We start from the raw sequence: 25,421 nt of genomic DNA, 5'->3' as shown, positions 1-25,421 counted from the left end.
CGACCGATGTGGCGATGGTGATAGGACGTTTGAGGAAAGTCGCGAGAGCGAGGAGAGAGATAGAGACACACGTGAAACCGGGTAGGTAGGAATAAACTACCTAATTTTCATCGACTAGGGAAAGAATCCGACGAAAATTAAATTTTTCTGTCATCTAAAACCAGACTTCTGACCAAGATTACTAATTTGTGTTAGCTCCTGCCCCTGGCCAACATAAATTAGTAATTTTCTTCGGCTGCCAGAAAATTAGCTTATTTTCGACCTTGTGCCGTGGCCGTAGCGGACAAAAATTGATCAAGGTTTACATAAATTATTTTGTCTCGCGGAAATTTCTCATTTTCTGTTTTCATGCTGTGATCATCGTCCATGTACGCGAGAAAGATTAATCTAAGAAAAACAAAATGTGTGGTGTGCTTCGGGATCGATCTGGCTAGGCGTAGGTGTGCATTCTACTGCTGGTGGCTTCTCCTACCTCGGCCTCGAGCGTCTCCATCTGCTGTTCCAGCAGCCTCAACCTCCGTTGCATGCTGTCCAGCCTCCGCCGCGCTGCCTCATCTGCCAAAACACAAGGCGACTACAGCTGAAACCAGTCGATTTTGCGCATCCCACGTTTCCTTAGTGACCACGTTTTGAATAATCTGTCACCTGAATTTGCGACTGAACGCATTCGACCGAGTCAGCTACACGGGTTGGTTGATCCGATTATATCATTAGGTGTGAGTGATGGACCGTTGGTTACTTGGGTCCATCATCCAACGTGACAAATAGTATATGACTATACATATTATCGGGTATTATAATTAGGGGTACATAACTTATGTCTATAAACATATCAAAACACACGAGTACTAGGGAATCACAGGGCAAAATACGCTCTCCGACCTCCAAGGTCATACAGGACCAAATCACGATTCTCCCGAGGCTCCGCATGCCGGGTGCACAGATACGCTTCGCCCGAGCAAACCTCGGGTGAACACTACGCCTGCAGGGTCCGCGACTCACCCGGGAAGCACCCTTGGACGGAAAACAAATATTCGTCTCACCCGAGGGCATCTCGCGCGAAGGTCCACCCACGAGCCTAGAGATGTCAATGGGGACCCGATACCCGATAACCCGTGGGGAATTCCCCTATTAGGGTATGGGTATGGGACAAAAATTGTCCCCATGGGTATGGATATGGGACAAAATCTTCACCCATTGGGTAAATGGGTATGGGTTTGGGAAGCAATAATTCGAACCCGATTACCCATGGGTATTTCATATGCGTACACCTGTCCTGTTTGTATGAATGAGTTGAGGCCGAGTCGCCATCAAACCCGGCAGACTCCATTTCTTATATTGATCCCAAGTACTGATTTCTTTTCTGATGGATGGATGAATGAATAATGGTTCATGGATGAGTGCTTGTCGATGTGGTGATGTATGAAATCTGGATAGTTTGTGCTAGATGTTAGTACCTAGTTATTCCTTAATTGGGGATGGGGACCCATTTGGGACCCGAAACCCGAATGGGGATGGGTATGGGATGAGTTTTGTACCCATGATGGGTATGGGTATGGGGATGTATCAAACATGATGGAGATGGGTCTGGGATGCTATAACCCGATGGGGAATTACCCATTGACATCTCTACACGAGCCCAGTCACGGCCAAAGTTCTCACAGGCGCAGACGTGCGCATTAAATGCAGCCTGTACGAACGCTTGCCCCGCTGAGGGCAATAAAGTCAACAAAGGATGATGCGACATCGGTCTAATCTAGGGGCACTGTTCCCCTGCTCTTCCCCTGCTCCGGTCACTGTTTCAACAATTCCGGACAGGACATGCGACGACTGGACATAGCCTCGGCCTCGGGAGGAAACTCCGCCTCGCCCGAGCTCGGCCTCGGCCAACTACCCTGGCATGGCAGGGTGCATTAAATGCCACCAACTCTCCCGCAAATCCCGCATGAGACCACTCCGACTATTGTACCAACCACTCCAGGCATGGCTGCGTACCCGTGGGCCGACCTGACCTCGGCCTCGAGAGAAGTCTCGTCCGAGCCCGACCTTGGCCAACAACATCAACAGAGAAACATACGACGTCGCCAACCCTCCCGCGAACACCGTTGAAGATGGGATGACTACAGAACCGCAGGGCCAGTGTCCCATCTGCTTTCCGCCATCTCGGTTGACGGACGAGCCAGATTACCACGAACTTTTTACCATGTTGAGCGTTGTTTCAACCACTGCGACTCAAACGACTCATCCACAGGACAGGCTCGGGTACGCATCCGAGCCCTCGACCCCGTCTCTCTACCTGGTCAAAGCACAGGCTACAAGGACCGAACATCCTTCTCCTGATCAAAAGCAGCACCCAGGACAAGGGTCATCCCAAGGACCATACTATTACAGGGGCTCGGATTCACCTCCTCTCAACATTACAACAGTCCGACTACCCTTGTACTCCTGCCCCCCCCCCTTGCGGCTATAAAAGGAGTCCAGATTCCCCAGGGGACAAGGGGACAACACTTCACCGTTTGCGCTCCACTTTCGATATTGGCACTTGCCTCAATCACTCTCAAAGACTTGGGATTCACTCTCTCGTTCAGCTTATACCCCTACTACGAGCACCTCTACTTGGAGGATAATATAAGTCTCATCCCCTCACTGGAAGTAGGGCCTTCTCTTGCCTGAAACCACGATAAACCTTGTGTCTTCTTATATCACCCATCTGAATTAGGGCACGTAGCACAAATTCACTTGTTGGTTAAGACCCTCGGATCGAAACACCAACACATATGGACTGTTGTCTAGAATCGGCTAGCCGGCAAAGAAAAAGATTTTGATTTCTCACGGTGTCATGTCGTCCAATCAGCTAAAAGAAGCTTCTTAAAATTGAAATTTCTGAAAAAATATTTGTTATCAACTATGTTACAACAAAGACTAAATTGCTTGGCTATATGCAGCATTGACAAGGATATTTTAGATAACATTGATCTTTATATTATTCTTAATGATTTTGCATCAACAAACACCGGAGGAGATTTTTTTAAAGGACTAAAGCATTATTATTCATAGGACTAGTTTGTATTATAGACATAGTTTTTACAAATATATATATACTAGGTACGTGCCCGTGCGATGCCACGGAACGTGATTACAATAATGACGACAAAATCCGTGATTAAACATAGATACATAACAATATATTATAAATAACGCGTAGAGGAATGTCAGTGTCGCGGTAGTGAATCCCTTTGTGTGTTATTTCTTAGGCGGCGACGTGGGTAAACCTGGCCCAGATATGCGTGATCAGTAGTAGGCACCGACGACTACAATATGTGCCCCAGAGTAAGCCAAAACTCAGCAGTTAGAATTATATTGCGATATTCTTAACGAAAGAAACCCAGAGCATGTAAGCACTGATGTCTCGCGTAGTTAAGGGAATAAAAACACAAGAAACATCAAATAGATAACCACCATTCAACGTGTGTGGGATTCGTACTCTGATAGATCACAAATTCAACACAATTACCTGAGAAAAGAGGGAGAACAGATAGAAAGGGAGATCAGTGTGGCTCCATTTATAGCTGGTGAGGGCACTGCCGATTTCCACCTTTTATCAATGGAGAAATTTGGGAAGGAAAGAGATTCACACGTTCAAGGAAACAGAGCAGAGTAAAATATAGGAGGGATCCATCTCGCCTAAAATTTGGTGGTTGTACATCACTCGCACTCGCATTTGTTTGTTGCACGGAGGTAAATAAGGCAAGAAATAATGCACGGAGGGAAACTTGTCTACACAATGTGAGATGTTAGCAGAAAACCGTAGGAAAAACAAAGTAGATCAACCAACAAATCACAGAGTATGACACACAAATTAACGTGAAAACTCCTTCAATGCGAAGGGAAAAACCACGGGCATCAGCCAGATAAAACCTTCACTACATGTGTAGTGTTTACAAAACGTCATTCGTAGACGACGACTTACAAGAGGAGTAAAATGACTACGCGAAACAAACCATAATTAGCCCCCCTGGCGTGCAAGGCTGCTGGCCGATGGGCCAATTTGTGTCGCTACGCTCCGGCCCAAGCCTCCCGCGCGACGGGGCTCCGTTCCGCTCGTCAACATTGTCTCCATATGCAGAATTTGGATCACAAACTCAACATGATAGACCACGACACACAAATTATTTACTACTATAATGGACTACTTTTAATAGTTCCAGCCGTGGTTTTTTGTGCGTCGCGTTCCCACCCGCTCGCTCGTTCTCCACGCTTCGCTATCCAGGAGCGTCCGCTCACTCTCTAATATCCGCAAACACTATCCTTTGAGCATTACATATCTTTTTGAACTGATTTAGTTGTGCATTATCATTTTATTCAATATTTTGTATGTCGTCGCAACGCACGGGCACCTACGTCGTGGTAAAAAGGATTAGATTAGTGTATGGTTGTCGACATATTTGTCTGTCATTACAAAATTCTAAATTGACTCTTTAGAAATAATTTGTGTAATATTGATAATGTTTACCACACGGATTTTACATATTATAGTGATATTTGTCGTTCCGTTTATATATTTCATACAAATTTTTTTACTCCCATCGCAACGCACGGGCATTCACCTAGTAGGGATAAAATGTCTGGTAGTTTCGAAAAATGAGAGACACGTGTAAACTTTAAAAAAAATAGAGTGAAAACTGAGTTGCATCTCTGATTAGGGATAACCATGCAATTCACTAAAATTTAAAAGAAAAGAGAGGAGATAGATTCGTTCCTAGGTATCTTGTCGATATTTTCTAGTGAATAAAGAGCGATATACCATATTTATAGTGATGTTAATTAGTTAATACATAATTAAAGCTTGTTTGGATACTCTCTTGTTCACCTCGATCCACATAGATTAAGGCTCTTATTCATCTCAATCCACATAGATTAAGATAATTTATGGTGTAAATTAATTCTATACGTTCACTCGATCCACATAGATTAAGGCTCTTATTCACCTCAATCCACATAGATTAAGATGATTTATGGTGTAAATTAGTTCTATACTGGATGGTATTGAGTCAATTTAAATCTATAGAAGTCAAAGTCCACCCTAATCCACTCCCATTCACGTGGAATTAGAATAATGAGTCTGAGAATACTTACAGCTCCTTATCTCCGTTCCCGTGAATAAATGTTGTACGAACCATTTTGAAATTAGATTTATATAAGCTTGTTCGTCGTGAAAGTCAATTTTTTCACATGTGCCTTCCCAAGAACAATGGCATGACTTAAATACACAATTACACGAACACACATACTCTAGAAATATTTTACTTCATCCGTCTATAGATCGTGACAATACCCGAACAAAAAAGCTTCCATCCGTTCAATAGAACTGGTGATATAAGAACAATGCAATCAGTACCGAACAAGCGTGAGTTATTCCTTCTGCAGATGTGTCACAATTCTAGCAATGTGGTACTGCAGACAAGTACCAACGTGGATCTACGAATACCAGAGTAGAGTGATCCAATGCAGGCAATATGGTAAAAATGCCAGCGAAGCAAGAATGCTAGCTAGGTGTCTACTCTGACAGGGTCGACTTCAGGTCTCCGCTCTTCTCCATCTCAAGAACGATATCACATCCCCCAATCAGCTCCGATTTGTAGTAGAGCTGGGGGAAGGTAGGCCAGTTGGAGTACGTCTTCAAACCTTGCCTAACTTCCTCGTCAGATAAGATGTCGAAGGACCCAAAGCTAACCCCTTCCTTCTTCAAGGCGTTCACAACCTTCGAACTGAAGCCGCAACGAGGAGCATCTGGAGTGCCCTTCATTAAAAGCATCACCGGTGCAGAGGAAACCAGGGACTTCAATCTGTCCTCCAGGCTTTCCTTTGGAATAACCCCTTTCTCAGACAGAACCTTCTTCAGCTCACCACTCTTGTGCATCTCCATCACTATGTCTGAGCCGCCAACCAGCTCACCTTTTATGTACAGTTGAGGGTAACTGGGCCAGTTTGAGAGCACTTTCAGCCCCTGTCTAACCTCATCATCTGAAAGGATGTCAAAACTTGAGAAAGGAATATTCTCTTGCTTAAGTATGTGGACCAACTTCCCACTGAACCCACACCTTGGTTCCTCTGGTGTACCTTTGATGAATACCATCACTGGGCTGGAATTAATAAGGCTTTCCAAACGAGCTTTCTGAGCATCAGTAAGCCCGATTGGTTCAGCAACTGCACCACCCTTCTCAGTTGCAGACTCGGGCTGACCTGCTTCTTCATTTTTGCTACCCTGTGGTTTGAGGGGAATATTGTGCTCCTCAAAAACATCCTTCAATTCACCACTGTCATGCATAGCAATAACAATATCACATCCACCAAGAAGCTCGCCTTTGCAGTAGAGTTGAGGAACAGTGGGCCAGTTGGAGAACTTCTTCATACCTTCACGAACATCATTATCTGTAAGGATGTCAAAGCTCCCAAATTTGACCCCTTCTTGCTTCAAAATGTTGACCCCTTTTTGCTATGAGAAGATGTTTTTGTGTTATTATATCATGCTCTTAAACTTGAAATGATATGCAGATGTCCTAATGGCCTCATATGGAGTGGGAATCTTAAACTCATTAAAGTGAATGACAGAAATTACCATAGGTAAGAGTTCTAAGATAAAGATTAGAGTATATTTCAAGTTACCTTCAGAAGACCAAGATGGTGAGCAGTGGCTTTGTTCTTCTGTGTCCTTGCCATCTGCATAGTCAAAAAAAAATAGACAACATATTTAAGTCACAGCAATAGAAAATTAGAAGATATATGAGATTAAATTTCCAGCTCCATGGTCTACATATTACTCAAAAAATGCAATACCATCAATTCATCACCATGGAACGAGGGTCCACAATTTTGTTTGGAATGATCCAAATTTCATTTTGTTGACCAAAATTTGACTTTTGTATTTTTATATTTTGAATCCAAATCCATTTAAAATCGGACCAAAATTCGTTTTTCAGTTAGTAGAGAAAACTAAAACCCCTTGAAATTCGGTGATTTCGAACCAAAAAAAAGTAAACCTTGCATGGAACACAACCAAAAAATAGTTTAGATGTTAGCACTGGCTTTTAAAAACCTAATAGCTATCGATCACATCTACAGAAGAGTGGGCGTGACAATTCCACTTGTTGCCTATCAGTCCTGGGTTTAAATCAGCCTACGAGCAGAATTTTGCAGGGTTAAGGCTGTCTAGAAATTCCCTTCCCAGATTCCAACGTTGTCAACGATGGGTATTCCCTTTTTAAGGAAAAGCAATCAAATCCAGCAATGTGATCAGAGGCACAGAACATATAGTATTTGTCGACACTACATATTGATGTGATAAACTAATCAACCCACAAAATAGACTAGGATCGTTTCACAGGGATGGAAGCATTTAAAAAGCAGGAAAACCCCATATAGACTAAACTTCCACACAAACCTCACCAGACACTTAACCATCAAACACAAACAGTACAGAACCCAAGGTTAGCATCCCATCTCTCAAATAAAATAATAACCTCTTAAGACAATCCCAATTTCACAGCCGCACTAACACAACATTCTCCCACAACATCAGACACATACAAGGTGAAACTAATGATAGTTCGAAACCAGAACGGAAGAAATTTAAAACCTGTAGTATTTCTGGCGTCCCAAACTATGAACTATCTAAGCGACTCAGCATCAAAAACCATCATTTTCTTGGGTCAAGAATAAAATCAGACTTTGTATCTCATGTGAAGGCAACTTCTGGGTACAGTATGATATCTGTAATCTAATATTAAAAATTGCAATAATACCATGTGGGAGATATTCCTAAGCAATAAGGCCCGGTTCGAAAGCACGTTATATAACAGATCATGAAGTGACACATATCACATCACTCGGCAAACATTTAGCATTTATGTTCCCTACTATGAAGATTATTGGTTAATTCCTCCATTTCTAAAATACTTTATCAATCGGTTTTGGAGACTACTATTATATAATATTACTAACCAATTTAGATCATTCCTTCGAGATACGCACTGGAATGTTAATTACAGAAATGCTTACTTAGCAGACCAACACAGAAGACTGTCACAAAATGGAAGTGGACTTGCCTTCATGTACCTCCCGGCTTGCCTCAGGAGCCAGATTGGTGCCCTCTCGACCTTTTTCCCTCTGATTGCTCTCACCAGCAGTGGCTCCGCCATCGTCCCGAGCGAGGCCTCCTCCATTACTGTCTCTGAACCGGGCCATCACGTAAAAAAAGAGCAGCTAAATTAACTTCTCAGCCCAAGCCTCGCAATCTGTGAGCAGAAGAGAAGAAGATTCACCTCCGACAACCGGTTAAGTAAGGAATTAATTTTTTCTGAAACAAGGAAATTGTTGAAGAAGTGGTCAGTATACCTTGGAGGTTAAGTCAGGAATCGATTGATGTTTTGGATGAATTTCTGGTACTCGTCGTCACTATCCCAAGAAGAATATTCCGCCTCTTCATCTGCTAATGCTACTTCATGAAAAGAAACAAACACTTCACTCAATATTGAATCGAACTACAGCTGCAAACCAGAAATGCAAGAAAAAGAAGTATGACCGCGTGCATACGGTGATTGCTATGACATACATGCAACACCTGTCATGTATAACCATTTCCAAATAAGAACAAAGATCACTGCTTCTCAATGCAGCAAGGCTACGACGTGATGCTTCTCAATGTCATAGTATGTGCTGGTACTGAGAACATAAAAGCTCATGTCACCTAGCATGTTGTGTCAGCATTTGAGGCTTGTTACCTGCAACACGAGGTGCATTTGCTGTGGCCTTTAGGGGGTTGAGGCAGCAACGGGCCGACCTAAAAGTTTATCAGGTTTGCCAAGAGATTTCTGGATCGAAGCACAGACATTATCAAATAGTTCAGTCTCAAGGCTTTCCATCGCCCAGGTTTCACTTTCCAGAGTTGAGGTTGTTGACTCCCCTGATCTCCTCGTTTCCTCAATGATTCCAGATAGCCTGGAACCTTGGGCCTTACGAAAGGTGCTGTTTACAATGGCTAATTCCTCAGTGTCGAGAACCCCTGCATAGACCAGGAAAGATTAAGAGTTGCGATCAATCTACATAATTAAGGTTTACCAGAGTGTATAACGAGAGGCAATAATTCCAGTAATCGATGGCGCATAAGTGACTCCGGAACTGCTTACTCTGCGAAAGTTGCGGCATGAGAGTGGAGGATCATCTTACTCTGCGAAAGTTGCGGCGGAGGCGGAACAGCTAGCGGGCGGCGGCGGAGGCAGGTGAACGCACGAGACAGCGGCTGCTTCGGCGATGGTGGAGAAGCCCTGGCGCTGCTTGTGCTTGGCGTTGGTCGTGCATTTGATGAAGACGATTCCCCGACGCTTCACCACCTTGCAGAACCGGCACAGGCGCTTCACCGCCGCACGGACCTTCATCTTCTTCTTTGTTCCCCCGCTCGTCTCGGGGCCTTCTCGTCTTCCTTCCGTCCGATTCGTCTAGCGCGGAGTCGGATTCTTGGTTAGGGTTCCGTGGGAGCGAGGATTGCGCGAGCGGGGGCATGGTGTAGGAATCTAGACGCCCACTCTTGGCTCTTGCGGACGCGCGGTGGGGGAGGCGGCGAGGTGAAGTGGCGATTTCTCCGTAAACCCCGTCGCCAGCCTGGGCCCCGCAACCGGCGCCGGAGACGCGACCGCGGCCGTGGGCGTCCCGGGCGCGGATGGGGACGGGGACGCAGACAGGGACAAGGACGCCGTGGGGGTCTCGCTCCCGGACCTCACTGCCGCCGTGGGGGTCTCGCTCCCGACGCCGGAGACGGGGGCGCGGTGGAGGTGTACGGCGGGGGCAGACGACGCAGTTATGGGGAGAGGAGGAGGTGGTGGTGGATCCAAGGCGTGGAACCACGGTGCCAGGGCGGGCGTACGGTGGATCCGCGACGCTTTCTGGCGCGGCGGGGGAAGGGGCGCGGTGGAGGGGTGCGGCGGGGGAAGGGGCGTGGTGAGAGGCAGAGGCACTGCGGGCGTTGATGCAGCGTGGAGGGAGCGCGGAGGGAGACGGCAGAACCGTGCGCCACTGTAAGACTGTGGACGCCTACAATAGCTACTTAATTAATAGTAGAGATATATATCATTATTAATATTATCTCTTTAATTATACGATAAACTTTAAAAAGAAAAATAGTCTATAGGGCCTATATTTTCTAGCTGGCCAGGGGCCATTGAAATCATAGAGCCGGCCCTGGCTGTGATCATCGTACATGTACATGAGAAAGATTTAATCAAGAAAAACAAAGATCTGTGGTCTGCTTCGGGTCGATGGATCGATCTGGCAAGGCCGCCGCTAGCAAACTAGGCGTAGGTGTGCATTCTACTGCTGGTGGCTTTGCCTACCTCGGCCTCCAGCGTCTCCATCTGCTGCTCCAGCAGCCTCAACCTCTGGTGGATGCTGTCCAGCCTCCGCCGCGCCGCCTCATCTGTCAAAACACAGCTGAAACCTGTCGATTTTCCGCACCCCAGGTTTTCATAGCGATCTCACTCATCTTATCATCATCGTCGTATCACTCTCACAGTCTCACTACAAAATTAAATTAATAATAGAGGGGGTGAAGTGGTGAACGATCTCTCCAGCTCGAACCGGGGCTCTGTTTTGAACGAACCTAGCTGCGCGACGAACTGAGAGACGGTGACCTCCTGCCCGCCGTCGGTGACGACGATGGGGGTGCCGCCGGCTCCGGCTCCGGCTCCGTGGACGGCGCCCGCCGCGTGGTCGGGCTTGGTCGTCGACGACGTCCCTGCTCTCGTCGCGCTGGCAAGCATGGCTCCACACGCGCCGTCTTGTTCAGCCGACCGGTTCGTCGGTTTCTTGCCCCTGGCAATAATGACAACTGACAGTAGTAGTGGTCAGTTAGCTAGTAATGTACAGTGGAGAGACACTAAAACGGTTCTCCAAGCACAGGAGACAACTAAGAGACTCTATTGTACAATGGAGTGTCTATAAACGTAGTCTATTAACAAATACAGAATTAAATGTATTTGTATAGCATCAGATCGATAGAACAGACGACAAATTCGTACAGTGGGAAGTGAGGCGTCTGTTGTTACTTGGTTTACGAGCCAGAGGCGTCTCTTCACGGAGAGACGGCTCTAAGATTTTTTTGCAAATAACCCCCTAAAACATCTTAAGAGCCCCCACATTAAACACCACTGTACATGCCCTAATACATGCGCGCAGGACCGATCGGCGGATGGGGGCTTCACATTTGCTTGTGCGCGGGGTCAAGAGAGGAGACTGATTAGTGGCTAGGAAAACCATCGATCGACATCGACCTCCCCCTTGCCTGGTTAATTAGCTATGCATGGATGCATGCTGGCCGTTCATGAATCCAAGTACCCCACGCGGGCGGAGACCTGGACACACGACCCGATGCAAGAAGCCAGGGTAAATTGGGCGTCCACCGAATAAAGTTTATTCAGGAGACTAAGTTTTAGTCTCTACCTTATTTGATTCTAGTGATTAAAATTATTCAAAACATATTAAATAAATCATAAGTGTATCAATATACTCATTAGTATTCTCCTGTTATTAGTACGTGTAGCTTAAATAAAGGAGGGGCAAAAATAAAATTTATATGGTTTAGTCTATTTAGTCACTCCTTGAGGGACTAGAGACTAAAAACAGTTTAGTCTCTATTTTATTCTCGCCGTTTAGTAATTTAGAGACTAAAATGGAGAGATTAATCTTTCTCCAAGAGATTAGCCAAAAAATCAGTTAAATTTATTGATTTAGCTACTTTATAAAATAGATTTAACACAAAAAAAAGTTAACTACTCCAACAGACTCTTCAAAATTCAGTCTCCATATATGTTCAAAAGTGCCACGTCAATAGGCTTTCATCACCATGTAAAGAAAAAAAAATCTACAAACTCTTGCCAACGTGGGCTTGTGGCGGGAGAGAGGGCACATGCATGAAAAGGCCACACAGATGGCCTCGAATCTCTAAATCGGACTTTCGGGTAGAGGATAGTGAGGCTGTTGGATTTACCATCAAACCAAACGGGGCAAAGCTAGGCTCAACCCAAGGCAACTGCCCGTCATGATGAAGTGATGATCGGTGGCCCACGTCACGTACGCGTGTGCGTGGAAAGATCAAAAGATTCCCTACGGAGAACAATCGGTAAGACCATAGCAGCAGCGCTAGCAATAATTTAATCTACCGCTGGTTATATATAGACTAGTATAATATCCATACATTGTGACGATATAATCATATTTTATGATATTAGTTAGGAAAGACGAGACCGTATCCATAATGCAATCATAACTGAGCGAAGTAAATCAGTCACGTGGACTCTTCCAAAAAATATCAATAATAAATAAATTTAATATCAAAGTAAGCATATTGTCTATAGACCCGATATTAAATTGATACGAATAAATATTACGCTTTATTTTAGTCAAAAGACCGAGAAAAATATGAGTTGAAAAATAACTTAATCCCTATTTTTATAGAGTTCTCTGTAGCTCGTCCTACTTCAGCTAATGGGGTATTACTATATGTGTACGGCTTCCTGTCGTATTGGACTTGTCGGCTTCTCACAGTCGATATATGTTGTAACAACCTTGATAACTTGTAACTCAAGACATTGACTCCATATAAACACACGGTATGACTGTCGGTTTTAAAGACCCACAAGATCTTTCACTGAACCTATGTAACTTTTATTTTCTCTTAGACACGCATTAAACGCATAATTCATGGATAGATAGAACCATAAAGATGTCTCTGACTATTGCACAATAATCTGATAGAGAAGAAAACATGCCTCAACAATTATCAAATAGAGGCCATGTGGGAATTCATGATGCACCATACATGAGCCATGCATGAGTTGAGCGGTGCCCAATATCGTCTTATGTCATGCACGAGGGGCGGTTAATTCCGATCCATCTACAAGAAACAGATGAGCTAATGAACCAAATGCCTCGGACAAAAGCCATCCACTACGTATCTGTCGTCCATGCTTTGCATCGGAAGGTCACCAACCATTTCTATCTCGTTCCCAACTGGCCTAGCTCTCGCGAAACAGTACACGCTCAACTTTGAATGGAGCTACAATAAAATGCTCGTCAAGAACCCGTCGCAAGCGCGCGATGGCCTTGTAGCTCCTCACTCATGAGGAAGCACTTCTCCTAGCCGCTAGCGATGACTTGTGACGCTTCGTCTCTCTTCCCCGCCACGACGCTCGTGATGATAGCGCTCATCATGTTCATCGGCGACGGCAGCACTACGTGCTACACTGTGTGGCATCTTGTTCACGATCTGCCCCCATCGCTCCTATTGCCGTCCTGGGCATTCCTGTCGTACCGAAGCCGTCGATCATGCCCGTGGCCACCCTTCCATTGATGCTCGCCATACCGACGGTTCCCGCGGTGGGCGTGTGCAACATCTTGTTCACGCCTTGCCCCCGTCGCTCGCCCGTGGCCACCCTTCCACTGATGCTCGCCATACCGACGGTTCCCGCGGTGGGCGCGTGCAACATCTTGTTCACGCCCTGTCCCCGTCGCTCCTATTGTCGTCCCAGGCATTCCTGTCGTGTCGAAGCCGTCGATCATGCCTGTGGCCACCCTTCCACTGATGCTCGCCACCGACGGTTCTCGCGGTGGACGCCGTGCCACAGATCCATGTGGTGTCGAACACCGCCGCGCTGCCCCCTATGTCAACTACAGTACCCCCTGATGCCAAAAGTGGCGCCTTGCCGCCAATGCCCCCCGTCGTGCCGAAGGTTGGCGCCTTGCCGCCAATGCCCGTCGTCGTGCCTATGGGTGGTGATTTGCTGTCAATGCCCTCCATGTGGCCCATGCCTAACCGCCGATGCCCTCCATCCCGTCAGCGTCCGTCTCTATTAGGTTCCACGAACGTGACACGAACCGGTGGACAGACATGCGAAGATGCATGTGGAGTCAGTGAGCCAAAAAATCAGATGTACGTACGTGCGTACCTTGGAGGACGTAGGCGAGTCAGAGTAGCTGGAGAGTGTCAGGCCACCGGCGGCGAGCAGATCCACCACCACTATCGCTTGAGGGACCTCGGTACGACTTTTTGTAGCCATGTTGGTGGGCAGATTAGGATGGGTAAAATGGCTACACCCCGCAACTGGTGAAACTGCTTTCCCCTCGTTTCTATGCATGGAAGATGCGGCGTGTGTGGGTCTGCTGAAATCGCTTTCCCCATCCCCTACGAAACGACGTGCATGGGTTGTTGGGCTCTTGTCGCAGTGCATTGACACGACGTGCATGGGTTTGTATCATTGTGTGGGTAACTGAGGCGCTCGTGCACCGTGTGGGGCGCGGTTTCGCTGAGGACGAGGAGTTGATAGACGAATTGGATTAGATGCCATCGATGTGAAGAGAATATGTCTTGTGGACCATTTCAAACAACAGAAGGAGTTATTTGTTGTAAAAATATGGTGTGGAACGACCGTCGAAACTGGTGCTTTAATATAGTAGAGATAGAGATTTTTAAAGTCTATTTTTTAAATTTATATAGTAGTTAGCTCTTTAGTACTAATAGCTTTTTTTCTTACAATTGTTTTTATTACTGTTCATTCGATTTTCCCCCTTCCTTTTCTTTTCTTTTTTTTTGTCCCCTTCACCACTGGGTTCAGCTTAGCTATATCCTAGTAGTATATTATTCTACTTGCGCTAAAAGGTAATCACCCATGCATCTCGATCAGAGGATGTCCGCTTCCGCTTGACCATTCATAGGCACGATTAGATTATGCGTACGTGCGTTCAATGTTCGCCCGTCGAAAAAGGGACGTCCATCCATCGGTATATAATGATTTGGCCTACCATGAATGGATCGGCTGTATGCATGCATGGGTCGTCATTTGCGCATGTACGTGCTCGTGATATCTCGAATCCTGTCTCGATCATGCCGATCCACGGGGAGGATTTTTCTTTTCTCTGTCTGGACCTGGAAGACGGCGATGCATAAATGCTAACGTGGGCCGTGAGGTGGATGTGCATGCATGAACATGATGCATCCATCCTAAACTGGAAGGAGGGGCCCGTTGCGTCATTGCTTGCGTACGGGTTTCCGATGCGCATCCATCCTAAAAGTTTAGGATATTGACTACCGGCACATCGTTTCCGACGAAGTGGACCAACCATGGTTCATCCTTTTTTGTTTTTATTGTTCCAAAATTTTGTTTTGGCAAAAAAATGTTGGCCTTTGTTTGGAACCGAAATACATAGAAAACGGGAAAATTGGACCAAAAATTATGTTTTGTATTCAACCAAAAACAGTAAATTTACTGAGAAACCGGTCCTCTCGCTCGAGAAATCCAACCCCTGGGACCAACCAACCCAGCATAGCACATGCAGGCAGGCATCCTGGGCCGTTGAGCAGAATGAATGCCAGCTTCAACACGGTGTCTGCCCTCTTCCTCTAGTCCCCTCACCGTTGAAGTGTATAAGTGAGATTGTTTATCTTCTCCTAACGGCTTAATTTTTTTGATTGAAATGGTTAGTGTATGTGCACTCTAATATGATATCAAAGATAGAAATCTCGAGTTCGAATCATGAACTAATTAGTCTTAGTTGTTTCATCTTATCGTTTAGTCCTAATTGTCTGTGTAATTAGTTTTACGATTAGACTATATATTTAATATTTCTAACTAGCGTCTAAACATTCGATGATGTGATAGTGAGTAAAGTTTAGTAAGGGGATCCAAATACCTCCTTGCTCATGGGAACCAAACACCTTCAGGCCGTTGTCGATACCCTGAATCAGGGGTACCCCTTACTACAGTGTGAAGGCGCGGAGTCCATGCGGCTACCTCTAGCCACGTGGCAAACAGCGCCTGACCCCACCACGTGGGCAGCGCCGGGGCCGCCGCGTTGCCGGAGGAGACGATATACTCCATGGTGTCAACAGTGGGTCCGGACCCCCACGAGAATGTGCGGGACCCTTGGATTCACAGCATGGACCTCCGGGCAGGGTCCAGGACATCCGCGAGTACAGACCGGGCCCCCGAGACGGGTCCCGGACCTCCCTGTGTGGGGGCCAGGTCACTCACAACAAGGTCCCGGGATTCTAGGAGGAGTACCCGGACCTTAATCAAGGCCAGGCGGGGGTCCGGAGTCGACACATGTCCGGACCATATTGCGTACGCCTCTGCTCCCCGCTCAGGCGGAGACCCGATGCTGCCACGTGGCCAGCTGCCCGTGACGTAAGCCAACGGGCGGAGCCGGACGTAAGGCCTCTAGGCCGCGCGCATTTATTGCGGATGAGGCACATCGCCTGTCAAACTGATAGGTGATGTGTCGCCTTAGCATTAAATACGCCATATCTACTCCACTGACAAGCGATATGCCGCCTCAGCATTAAATGAGCCATGTCCGCTCTGCTGACGGGCGGCAACCAGACCATCCTGCAGGCGGCGTGCCTGTCCACTCCGGTGGCAGGCAGTACGCCCGTGCTGCGGCATACGATGTGCTCATCATCACTCGTACGTTGCCAGAGAAGCTTCCGTTGCACGCCAATACTACGCAGACCGCGGATATCAGGGCGAAAGGAGATTGCACTGGCGACGGGATTAGTTGCTCCAAGTATTACATCTGTTATGTCCCTGGGCCCGCATGTCGGGGCTCAGTATCCTTGTATGTGCCCCCTTGAGCTATAAAAGGGAGGGCACACGGCGTTACAAAGGAGACTCAAACACACTTAGACCCAGTTCAGGCTCACAAGTTCATACAAGCTCTCAAACTCAATACATCACACAGTGGAGTGGGGTATTACGCTCCGGCGACCCGAACCACTCTAAATCCTTGTGTGTTCTTGTGTTTGTTCATCGCTTAGTAGACAGGCAAAACGCTTAGGCCCCTCCTCATCTTAGGATTTAGGGCGGGTGCATTCCGCCACCCGACGGAGAATTTCCTCTCCGACATTTGGCGCGCCAGGTAGGGGGCTAGGCTTTAGGTTTTTGCTTGTTTTCTTGTTCAGCAGATGGTGCAAATCGTTGAGCACCGCGCCGAGACTTCGGAGGATTTCCTGGTGGAGGAGGAAGCTGCTTCTTCCACGCCACGGGTTCCCAACCGCCCAGTGTCGGGCACTGCTGCTGTGCACGCTGCGCAGCAGCATACAACTGCGCAGACATCCCGGACTCTGTCAAGGGCAGCTCTGGGGGCGTTGTCTGTGGCCAGGGAGTTGCTGCGCCACCCTCCAAGCTTCACGGCCTCACCGGGGGCCATGAAGCAGTGGCGTGATGACGTCGACCGACTGCTCGGCATGGCGCACTCCGGCTCGACCAGGTCTAGGTCGCGGTCATCCCGACGCCAACATGAGGCGACGACGTCTGTGCGCTCACCCTCGGTGAGGGGTGCACAGACCGACGACCTCCGAGCAGAGCTCAACCGCAGGCGTGCGGGTGAGGATGCTTGGGCCTCTCAAGAGAGGGTGCGGGAGCGCCGACAAAACTTCAAGGGTCGCGAAGACGCTCGAGTCTCTCTAGAGAGGGCGCGTGAGCGCCGACTAAACATCGAGGGTCGGAACCTCGATCAAGACTTTGTTGCGGTAGCACCGCAAACCCCAATAGGCGCCCGGTTCCAGGCGAGTGTCCCTCTAGCCGGCGTGGGCTGCGCATCACTCGCAGATCATCTCCACGCAGCGACCTGGCCATCCAAGTTCCGGCCGCACCTGCCGTAAAAGTATGACGGTACGTCCAACCCGTCGGAATTCTTGCAGGTGTACGTCACCGCCATTATGGCAGCAGGTGGAGACACCGCCGTAATGGCAATATATTTTCATGTTGCCTTGTCTGGGCCTGCCCAGACTTGGCTCATGAACCTTACCCCAGGATCAATCTACTCCTGGGAAGAGCTCTGTGCGCGGTTCGCAGCGAACTTCGCCAGTGCTTACCAGCGGCATGGCGTGGAGGCTCACCTCCATGCAGTGAGGCAGGAGCCCGAGGAAACTCTCCGGACCTTCATCTCCCGCTTCATTAGGGTATGAGGAACTATACCCCGTATCTCCGATGCATCCATCATCACTGCTTTCCGCCAGGGGGTATGTGATGAAAAGATGCTGGAGAAGTTGGCCACGCATGACGTGGAAACTGTCACCACGCTCTTCGCTCTGGCCGACAAGTGCGCCAGGGCTGCCGAGGGCCGTGCATGGCACTCGGCACCACAGACCGGGGTTGCCCAGACGGGTGGCTCGGGTGTCGTCACTCAGGACGGCAAAAAGAAGAAGAAGAAGAATCGCGGCTCCGAAAGGTCGTCGTCTGTTGATCCGGTCGTCGCAGCTGCGACTGGGGGTCGAAACGAGCGCAACAAGCGCCCACGGCCGCAGAGGGGTAACAGTGGCTCATGCCTTGTACACCCCAACAGTCGCCATAGCGCCGCGGAGTGTCGCGAGATCATCGAACTCGCGAAGCGCGTCAGCGAAAGGCGCGAGCAGACCTCCAAGGACGCCCCCCTCCTCGCCGTCGGCCTGGCAAGGAAAGGGTCGACATCGGCGAGGTAGTTGTGGGAGAACCGGACCTCGGGTATCAGTCACCCGAGGGGGTCCTGAAGGATGTCTTCACCGAAAACTCTGACTCCGGCGATGACAACTAGTGAGGCCACTAGGGAGACCCCGCCCTTCCTGGTCTACGGGGCTGAAGCCTGCCTTCCCTTGGAAACCTTTATGTGATCCTCACGGGTCCAGTATTTTAACGAGTCTATGCAGGAATAGCTGCTGCGTGTGAGGACGTGGACTTCATCAACGAACGCAGTTGGCAAGCGGCGACCTGAAATGCACGGTATGACCAAGCGCTCGGGCGCCACCGCCAGCGGATCGTGCATAGTAGGGAGCTCATGGTCCGGGACCTAGTCCTACGGCGAGTACTAAACCGAGAAGGGCTCCACAAACTCTCCCCCAGTTGGGAAGGACCCTTCAAGGTGACGGAAGTATGCCGACCCGGGAGTACCCGCCTCTCCACAACTGAAGGGGTGCCTCTTCCCAATCCCCGGAATATAGAGTATTCCTGTAAGTCCTACCCACACAAGCAAGTCTGAGGGGTTATGATTTCTTCTGTTAACTAGGTTGTGCATACGTGTACGCCAGCCCGATGAGGTCCGCCCTCATAAGCCCGACCTGTTGGTATGCACTCATGCATGTCAAGTTATAAGGAAAGAATTTACCCCCTCAGATGTGCCCCTGTGATGGTTTTATTCTGCTACATATTCTAGATATTATTATTTTTATCTAACCCACCCATACGGTCTCCCACCCCTGCTGACATGATGGCATACGAATTGAATGGCTAGGCTTGCAGTTTAGGACCCCTCTGCGAAAGCAGGAGGGTCCGGTAGCCTGGGAGCCGGCTCTGGAGAACGGGAACTCATTCCATGGAGTGGTCCGGAGCTGTGTAGTCGCTTAGCCTAGTTTCGCACCCTAGGCCTGCACACTCCACCACTCTATGACGGATACCCTAGTATTTGAAGCTATAGTCCTGTGGGTCCGGTAAACTAGGGTCCGGTTCTAGAGAATGGATGCTTGTCTCCTGGGGTGGTCCGGAGCCGTGTAGCCGCTTAGCCTGGTCCCGTACCGTAAGCTTGCACACTCCACCACTCTGCGACGGGTGTCCTAGTATCTAGAACCGCGGTCCAGGGGTCCGGACACACAACTTGGCTTCCCAGACTAAATCCTGCAGGTCCCGTGCCTATATCAAAGGATGGCTAGTATCAAGCGATGGGTCCTATGGGTGTGCTACTAATGCTCCATAGCTGAAGTTATGTTCAGGTCCAGGTCCCAGTCGAGGCTGCCTCCTGGGGGCCGTTGCCAACTCTTTTAGGTATGCTGGTATCCAGCCTCGACACGTCGAGCCTACATCCTAGGGGGGCCAGGTACCAGGGAGGAGTCGGCAACGCCACACACAATAGGGACAAATAGTATGTAGATACGTGCTAATACTACTCGATAAGTAATACTCAAAAGTACCTTACAAAAACAAAGTTATTACATCCGCCTCCAAGCGGGGCCCTAGCCTTATGTCTACAGGAATGACCTACTCGATATCAGTAGGGTCACGATGGAAGCGCGCGACCGCCATCTCCGCGACATCTTGTACGACCTTCTAGGTGGCGTCTTCAGCAGCCGGGCCAACGGTCACCATTGGAGGCGGCACCGAAGCCATCAAAGCCAAAGAGATAGAGCCGTAGCTCGGCTCGCTTCCCACCCCATGGAGTTGGAGCTAGACCAGTTCATGGCGGTGTACCATGAGGCACTGGTGAAGCTCACGCGAAAGATGGAGCCGCAGCTCAACTCACTTTCCACCTCCGCAAGGCTGATGAACATCCTTGAAACCGAATGCTGGAGGAAGAAGCGTCGCCCCCATGGACATCTTTCAGAGGTAGGCGATGGTGGCCGCCTGAAGGATGAAGCAAGGCGTGAAGTACTGAGGTTGGAGGCCGAGCTCCTCCAGCAGTAGCACGAAGAAAGGCGAGATCAGCAACGCCAACCCGCTAGGGAGGTTGGAGACAAAGAGCACGAACTCTCCGGCGGCGGGATCACCGTAAGGAGAGGAGCCGACACGGATCCTTCCGACGAACGCCGGCACACCCCATCCGAGCAGGTTGCGCACCAAGTTGAGTGCCACCTCGGGCTGGAGGCGCTCGGGAGGGTCTAGCAAGGCCATGGCGGCTACGACGGCAGAAGAGCGCGGAGAACTCGTGGGTGAAAAGGCGCTGCGAGTGATGAGAATGGCTATCGCACTCGGGGGAATCCCCTTTTTAAAGAAAGGTTCCCCCACTGACGCCCGAAGCGCCGCAGAAGATCTCGCCCGACGTGCGCCAAGGTGACCCAGCCTCTGACACAGGGGCCCGGGCCCACAAGTCATACTCCTTGGGCGTCGACCTCCGTGTGCGAAGAAGGCGAACCACCACGCGAGGAGCGAACCGCCGCGCCTCTCCATCTCCGCCGAAAACAGCGGGCTAGCCTCTAGCATGGGGGCCCGGGCCCACAAGTCATTCTCCTTGGGCGTCGGCCTCCGTGTGCGAAGAAGGCGAACCGCCACGCGAGGAGCGAACCATCGTGCCTCTTCATCCCCGCCGAAGGCAGCGGGCCAGCCTCTGGCACGGGGGCCCGGGCCCACGAGTCATACTCCTTAGGTGTCGACCTCCGAGTGTGAAGGAGGCGAATCGCCGTGGAGGAGCAAGTCGTCGCCCGCGGTAGTACGTCTCTTCACCTCCGCCAAAACCAACAGCCCAGTGTCTGACACGGGGGCCCGGGCCCACGAGTCATCCTCCTTGGGCGCCGGTCCCTGGGTGTAGAGAAGTCGAACCGCCGCTCACGCCAGTACTGCGCCCCCTCAGGACCGCCGCAAAGGATAAAAAAGGTGAACTTTCAAAACCAATGCAGTGGTATCGAGACACCCCGCGCGTGGCCCAGCAAAAACATCAAGTGCGGAGACCACGAGTCAGTCAGCCGCGGGACAGGCGTGACAGTTGGCGTGACCGAAGGCGGACTGGCAGTAGTTGTGTCAGTAAGCGCACAGAAGCAGCGTGCCAATCGCCAATCTAGCTTTGGCCCCACCTGCAGGCTCGTTTCCTCCCCTGAAGCGGGCCCGGGGGCCACTGTCGGTACCCTGAATCAGTGGTACCCCTTACTACAGTGTGAAGGCGTGGAGTCCATGCGGCTACCTCTAGCCACGTGGCAAACAGCGCCTGACCCCACCACGTGGGCAGGGTCGGGGCCGCCGCGTGGCCGGAGGAGACGATATACTCCATGGTGTCAACAGTGGGTCCGGACCCCACGGGAATGTGTCAGACCTTTGGATTCATAGTCCGGACCTCCGGGCAGGGTCCAGGACCTCCGCGAGTACAGACCGGGGCCCCGAGACGGGTCCTAGACCTCCCTGTGTGGGGTCCAGGTCACTCACAACAAGGTCTCGGGATTCTAGGAGAAGGAGTACCCGGACCTTAATCAAGGCCAGGCGGGGGTCCGGAGCCAACACGTGTCCGGACCATATTGCGTATGCCTCTGCTCCCAGCTCAGGTGGAGACCCGATGCTGCCACGTGGCCAGCTGCCCGTGACGTAAGCCAACGGGCGGAGCCGGACGTAAGGCCTCTGGGCCGCGCGCATTTATCGCGGATGAGGCGTGTCGCCTTTCAAACAGGGAGAAATTTGGTATTATGAAACACGACGGATGCGGCTTCGACGAAATAGAGGCTCAGGCGAGGGTTTCTCCGTTATGGAAAAGCTGGGCATAGCCAACACTCTAAAATGGAAATGACAGCTCTATTAACAGGTTAACAACTCTATTAACCTGGTTTCGTCCACCAGCCTCGTCGCCGTCCGTTCTCCGTCGCTAGGTCTCCATCCCGGTCCCCTCCATCCCGGTCCCCCTTCTCCTCCATCTCTGTCGCATTCTCCATAGCCGGGCGCCGCTGCCTCCGACCAAGAGCCGCAGTCCGCATAAACCACTGTGCCGATGCGCAGTGCGGCGACGGTGACGCCGGCCGTGGCCACAACGAGCCTAGCGTTGTCTCTGCACCTGCCGGAGCTGCCGTCGCAGGTGAAGGACAAGATCCTGAGCCTGGAGCTGATGGGCGTGGACTATGGGCGCGCGCTGGAGCAGAGCCCGGCGCTCCGCGACGCGGCGCCGGAGTCCATCCACGCGGTGGTGTCGTTCCTCCAGTCCCGCGGGCTCCAGTTCAAGGACCTGGGCCGCGTCTTCGGCATGTGCACGTCCGTGCTGACCGCCAACGTCCGCGCCGACCTCTGCCCCGTGTTCGCCTTCCTCTCCGCGGACCTGGGCGTGCCGGAGTCGGCGCACTGGCGCGTGGTGATCAAGTGCCCGCGCGTGCTGGCCTGCAGCGTCCGCGACCAGCTCCGCCCCGCGCTCATCTACCTCCGCCGCCTGGGCTTCCGGGTTGGGCGGAGACTCGGGTGGACGGCGGTAAGAGCGAGCAGGCCTACGTATATGGTAACGGAAATATAACGGCGTGAGTTTGAGGTCGTCGTTACCTGTTAATAGAGCTGTCATTTCCATTTTAAAGTGTTGGCTATGCCCAGCATTTCCATAACGGAGAAACCCTCGCCTGAGCCTCTATTTCGTCGAAGCCACATCCGTCGTGTTTCATAATACCAAATTTCTCTCAAACAGGTAGGTGATGTGCCGCATCAGCATTAAATGCGTCCTGTCTACTCCACGGACAAGCGATGTGCCGTCTCAGCATTAAATGAGCCATGTCCGCTCTGTTGACGGGCGGCGACCAGGCCATCCTGCAGGCGGCGTGCCTGTCCACTCCGGTGGCAGGCAGTACGCCCGTGCTGCGGCATACGCTGTGCTCATCATAAGTCGTACGTTGCTAGGGAAGCTTCCGCTGCACGCCAATACTACGCAGACCGCGGATATCAGGGCGAAAGGAGATTGCACTGGTGACGGGATTAGTTGCTTCAAGTATTACATCTGTTATGTCCCTGGCCCGCATGTCGGTGCTTAGTATCCTTGTACGTGCCCCCTTGAGCTATAAAAGGGAGGGCACATGACGTTACAAAGGAGACTCAGACACACTTAGACCCAGCTCAGGCTCAAAAGTTCATACAAGCTCTCAAGCTCAATACATCACACATCGGAGTAGGGTATTACGCTCCAGCGGTCCGAACCACTCTAAATCCTTGTGTGTTTTTGTGTTCGTTCATCGTTTAGTAGACATGCAAAACGCTTAGGCCCCTCCTCATCTTATGGTTTAGGGTGGGTGCATTCCGCCACCCGGCCGGAGAATTTCCTCTCCGACAGTCCTATTAGTTTCTTCTAGATTTCACTCCAGAATCGTTGCAGTCGATCAAAACTTATATAAATTAGACAAGTAATTCATTTAGAAAGACCACGATTCTAGAGGAACCGAACGGCGACTACCAGTACGAAACGGTTTGGGTTCGTCGAGGTGGTAAGTGGCAGTAGAGGGCCGGATCGGAGGCGAAGATGAGATGACAAGGGAGCATGCATCTGCCCGCGTCCGTCCCAGTCCCGTCCAGAACAGCAAATTTTTTTTTTCGAGAAGCTCAGTTCTCAGTCAGCCAGAGCCAGGCGACGGCCGATGGCTTTCAGTCGAGAACCCGAGATCGTGTAATATTCCAAATCATATCGTATATACTCGGGCCATGTTCCGAAGAAACATACCCGGATCGCGAGCTAGCTGGCCTTGCGAATCGTCGCCGCGCTGCATCAATCTGCCTCCATATCCACCGACAGTTGAGTTCCACTCCCACCCGACGCAACCCACCAGACACCGCGCCTGCGTCTAGCCCGAGCTTGTGCCGGGCAGGGCAGGGCTGGGCGGCGTCACCCCACCGCGCGATCCCCCGTCCGCGTCAGCCCGCACGTGAACAGAACGAAAGCGAGGGAAACCAGGCAACCAGCACAACTCAATCACAAGGAGAAAGGCAGAAAAAGTTTTGAGAGGAGACGGAAGTGGACATGGATAGCGTATGGGTCGGATGCGGGATTGCGGGGTGCAACCCCGTGCTCGCTGCTTTGCTTTCTGGCCCATCATCTGCCACGCGGCCACGCCAGACCGTCACACGCGCGCAGCAGGCCCGCCGGCGCAAAGTTGACAACAACGCCGCGCCCGCGCCCGTCGTCTTCGTGAGGGACCCATTGCATGTTTCAGTTTTTTATGGTGTATCTGAATTATATCTTCTATTCTCTATACCATATACACTAACTATGTCTTATTTTTTTCTACGTTAATATAAATCTCAGCTTTGTATGCTCATAAAATAACGGTGAAAATTGTTGTCTAAGAAAATATTACACCTGCTGCTCTTGTTACCATTGAGTTGACCATGGTTTGATTAGAGAAAATTAGGAGACTTGAGAGTCAAATTGTCACAGCTGGATTTAAGGGTAAATCCAGGCACGAATCAAATGTATGTTAAGATCAAGTCTTACACATATAATGACTCATGATACAATAATGAAAGTCACATCTTTATTACTTAATAGGAGTTCTGTACAAAATAGCTAAATAATCACATCATATGACGACAACGATCATCATCACATTGTGTTTAGACTAACATCATCTTGTATGAGCAATGAGAACAGAAAATTATATCAAATTGATAAAAATACACTTTTAGGCTTGAAAGTGGGCATACCACAAATCCATATGATGCCGAGTGAAAAAGGTAAGCTCTGAACACTTAGTCAATTGTTTTGGATACTAATCATATATTGTCTAAGTGCTAGAGACTTTATGAAGTCAAGCCAAAAGGAGCAAAAGAAAATTGGAATGAAAAGAGAGAAAGTTGGACTGGTCCGCGTAGCAGCGGACGCTCTGGTGCACGGTTCGACTGAAAGGGCCGCTCTCGGGAAAATGAAGCATTCGTCGGCTATAAATCATCGGACAGTCCGCGCGGAGCGCCGGACAG

General features: G+C 49.9%; 1 protein-coding gene across 10 annotated transcripts; it reads right to left on the bottom strand.

The window, feature by feature from the left end:
- Nucleotides 1-5,210: 5,210 nt before the first annotated feature.
- Nucleotides 5,211-24,392, bottom strand: LOC103636167 (monothiol glutaredoxin-S11). Of its 10 annotated transcripts, none has more exons than XM_008658519.4 (7): nt 10,652-10,747; nt 10,386-10,569; nt 8,781-9,061; nt 8,395-8,497; nt 8,106-8,294; nt 6,667-6,720; nt 5,211-6,496 (listed from the first exon to the last, which is right to left on the bottom strand). In XM_008658519.4, the coding sequence occupies exons 5-7, from the start codon at nt 8,220-8,222 to the stop codon at nt 5,558-5,560; spliced, it is 1,110 nt and encodes a 369-aa protein (XP_008656741.1). In that variant the 5' UTR covers nt 8,223-8,294; nt 8,395-8,497; nt 8,781-9,061; nt 10,386-10,569; nt 10,652-10,747; the 3' UTR covers nt 5,211-5,557. The 10 variants fall into 10 exon arrangements, with proteins under 10 accessions (XP_008656741.1, XP_008656740.1, XP_020398300.1 ...); XM_008658518.4 differs by having other exon boundaries at nt 8,106-8,230; XM_020542711.2 differs by lacking the exon at nt 8,781-9,061 and having other exon boundaries at nt 8,106-8,230; nt 8,395-8,494; nt 10,652-10,802.
- Nucleotides 24,393-25,421: the final 1,029 nt, after the last annotated feature.

This window comes from Zea mays, chromosome 8 (genome assembly GCF_902167145.1).
Source record: "Zea mays cultivar B73 chromosome 8, Zm-B73-REFERENCE-NAM-5.0, whole genome shotgun sequence".
NCBI lineage: Eukaryota > Viridiplantae > Streptophyta > Magnoliopsida > Poales > Poaceae > Zea > Zea mays.
The sequence above is the reverse complement of the archived record's forward strand: the minus strand, read 5'-3'. Positions and strand labels throughout refer to the sequence as shown.

Bases quoted from the DNA above. Each gene is read 5' to 3' on its own strand.
- LOC103636167 (XM_008658515.4), bottom strand. From the start codon at position 24,214: ATGCAGCGCGGCGACGATTCGCAAGGCCAGCTAGCTCGCGATCCGG. The intron at 10,469-10,651 runs GTTCGTTCAAAA...GTGTTTTGACAG, and splicing joins TCAGTTCGTCGCGCAGCTAG to ATGAGGCGGCGCGGCGGAGG. The intron at 6,721-10,385 runs GTAGGCAAAGCC...TTGACTATGCAG, and splicing joins TGGAGACGCTGGAGGCCGAG to ATGGCAAGGACACAGAAGAA.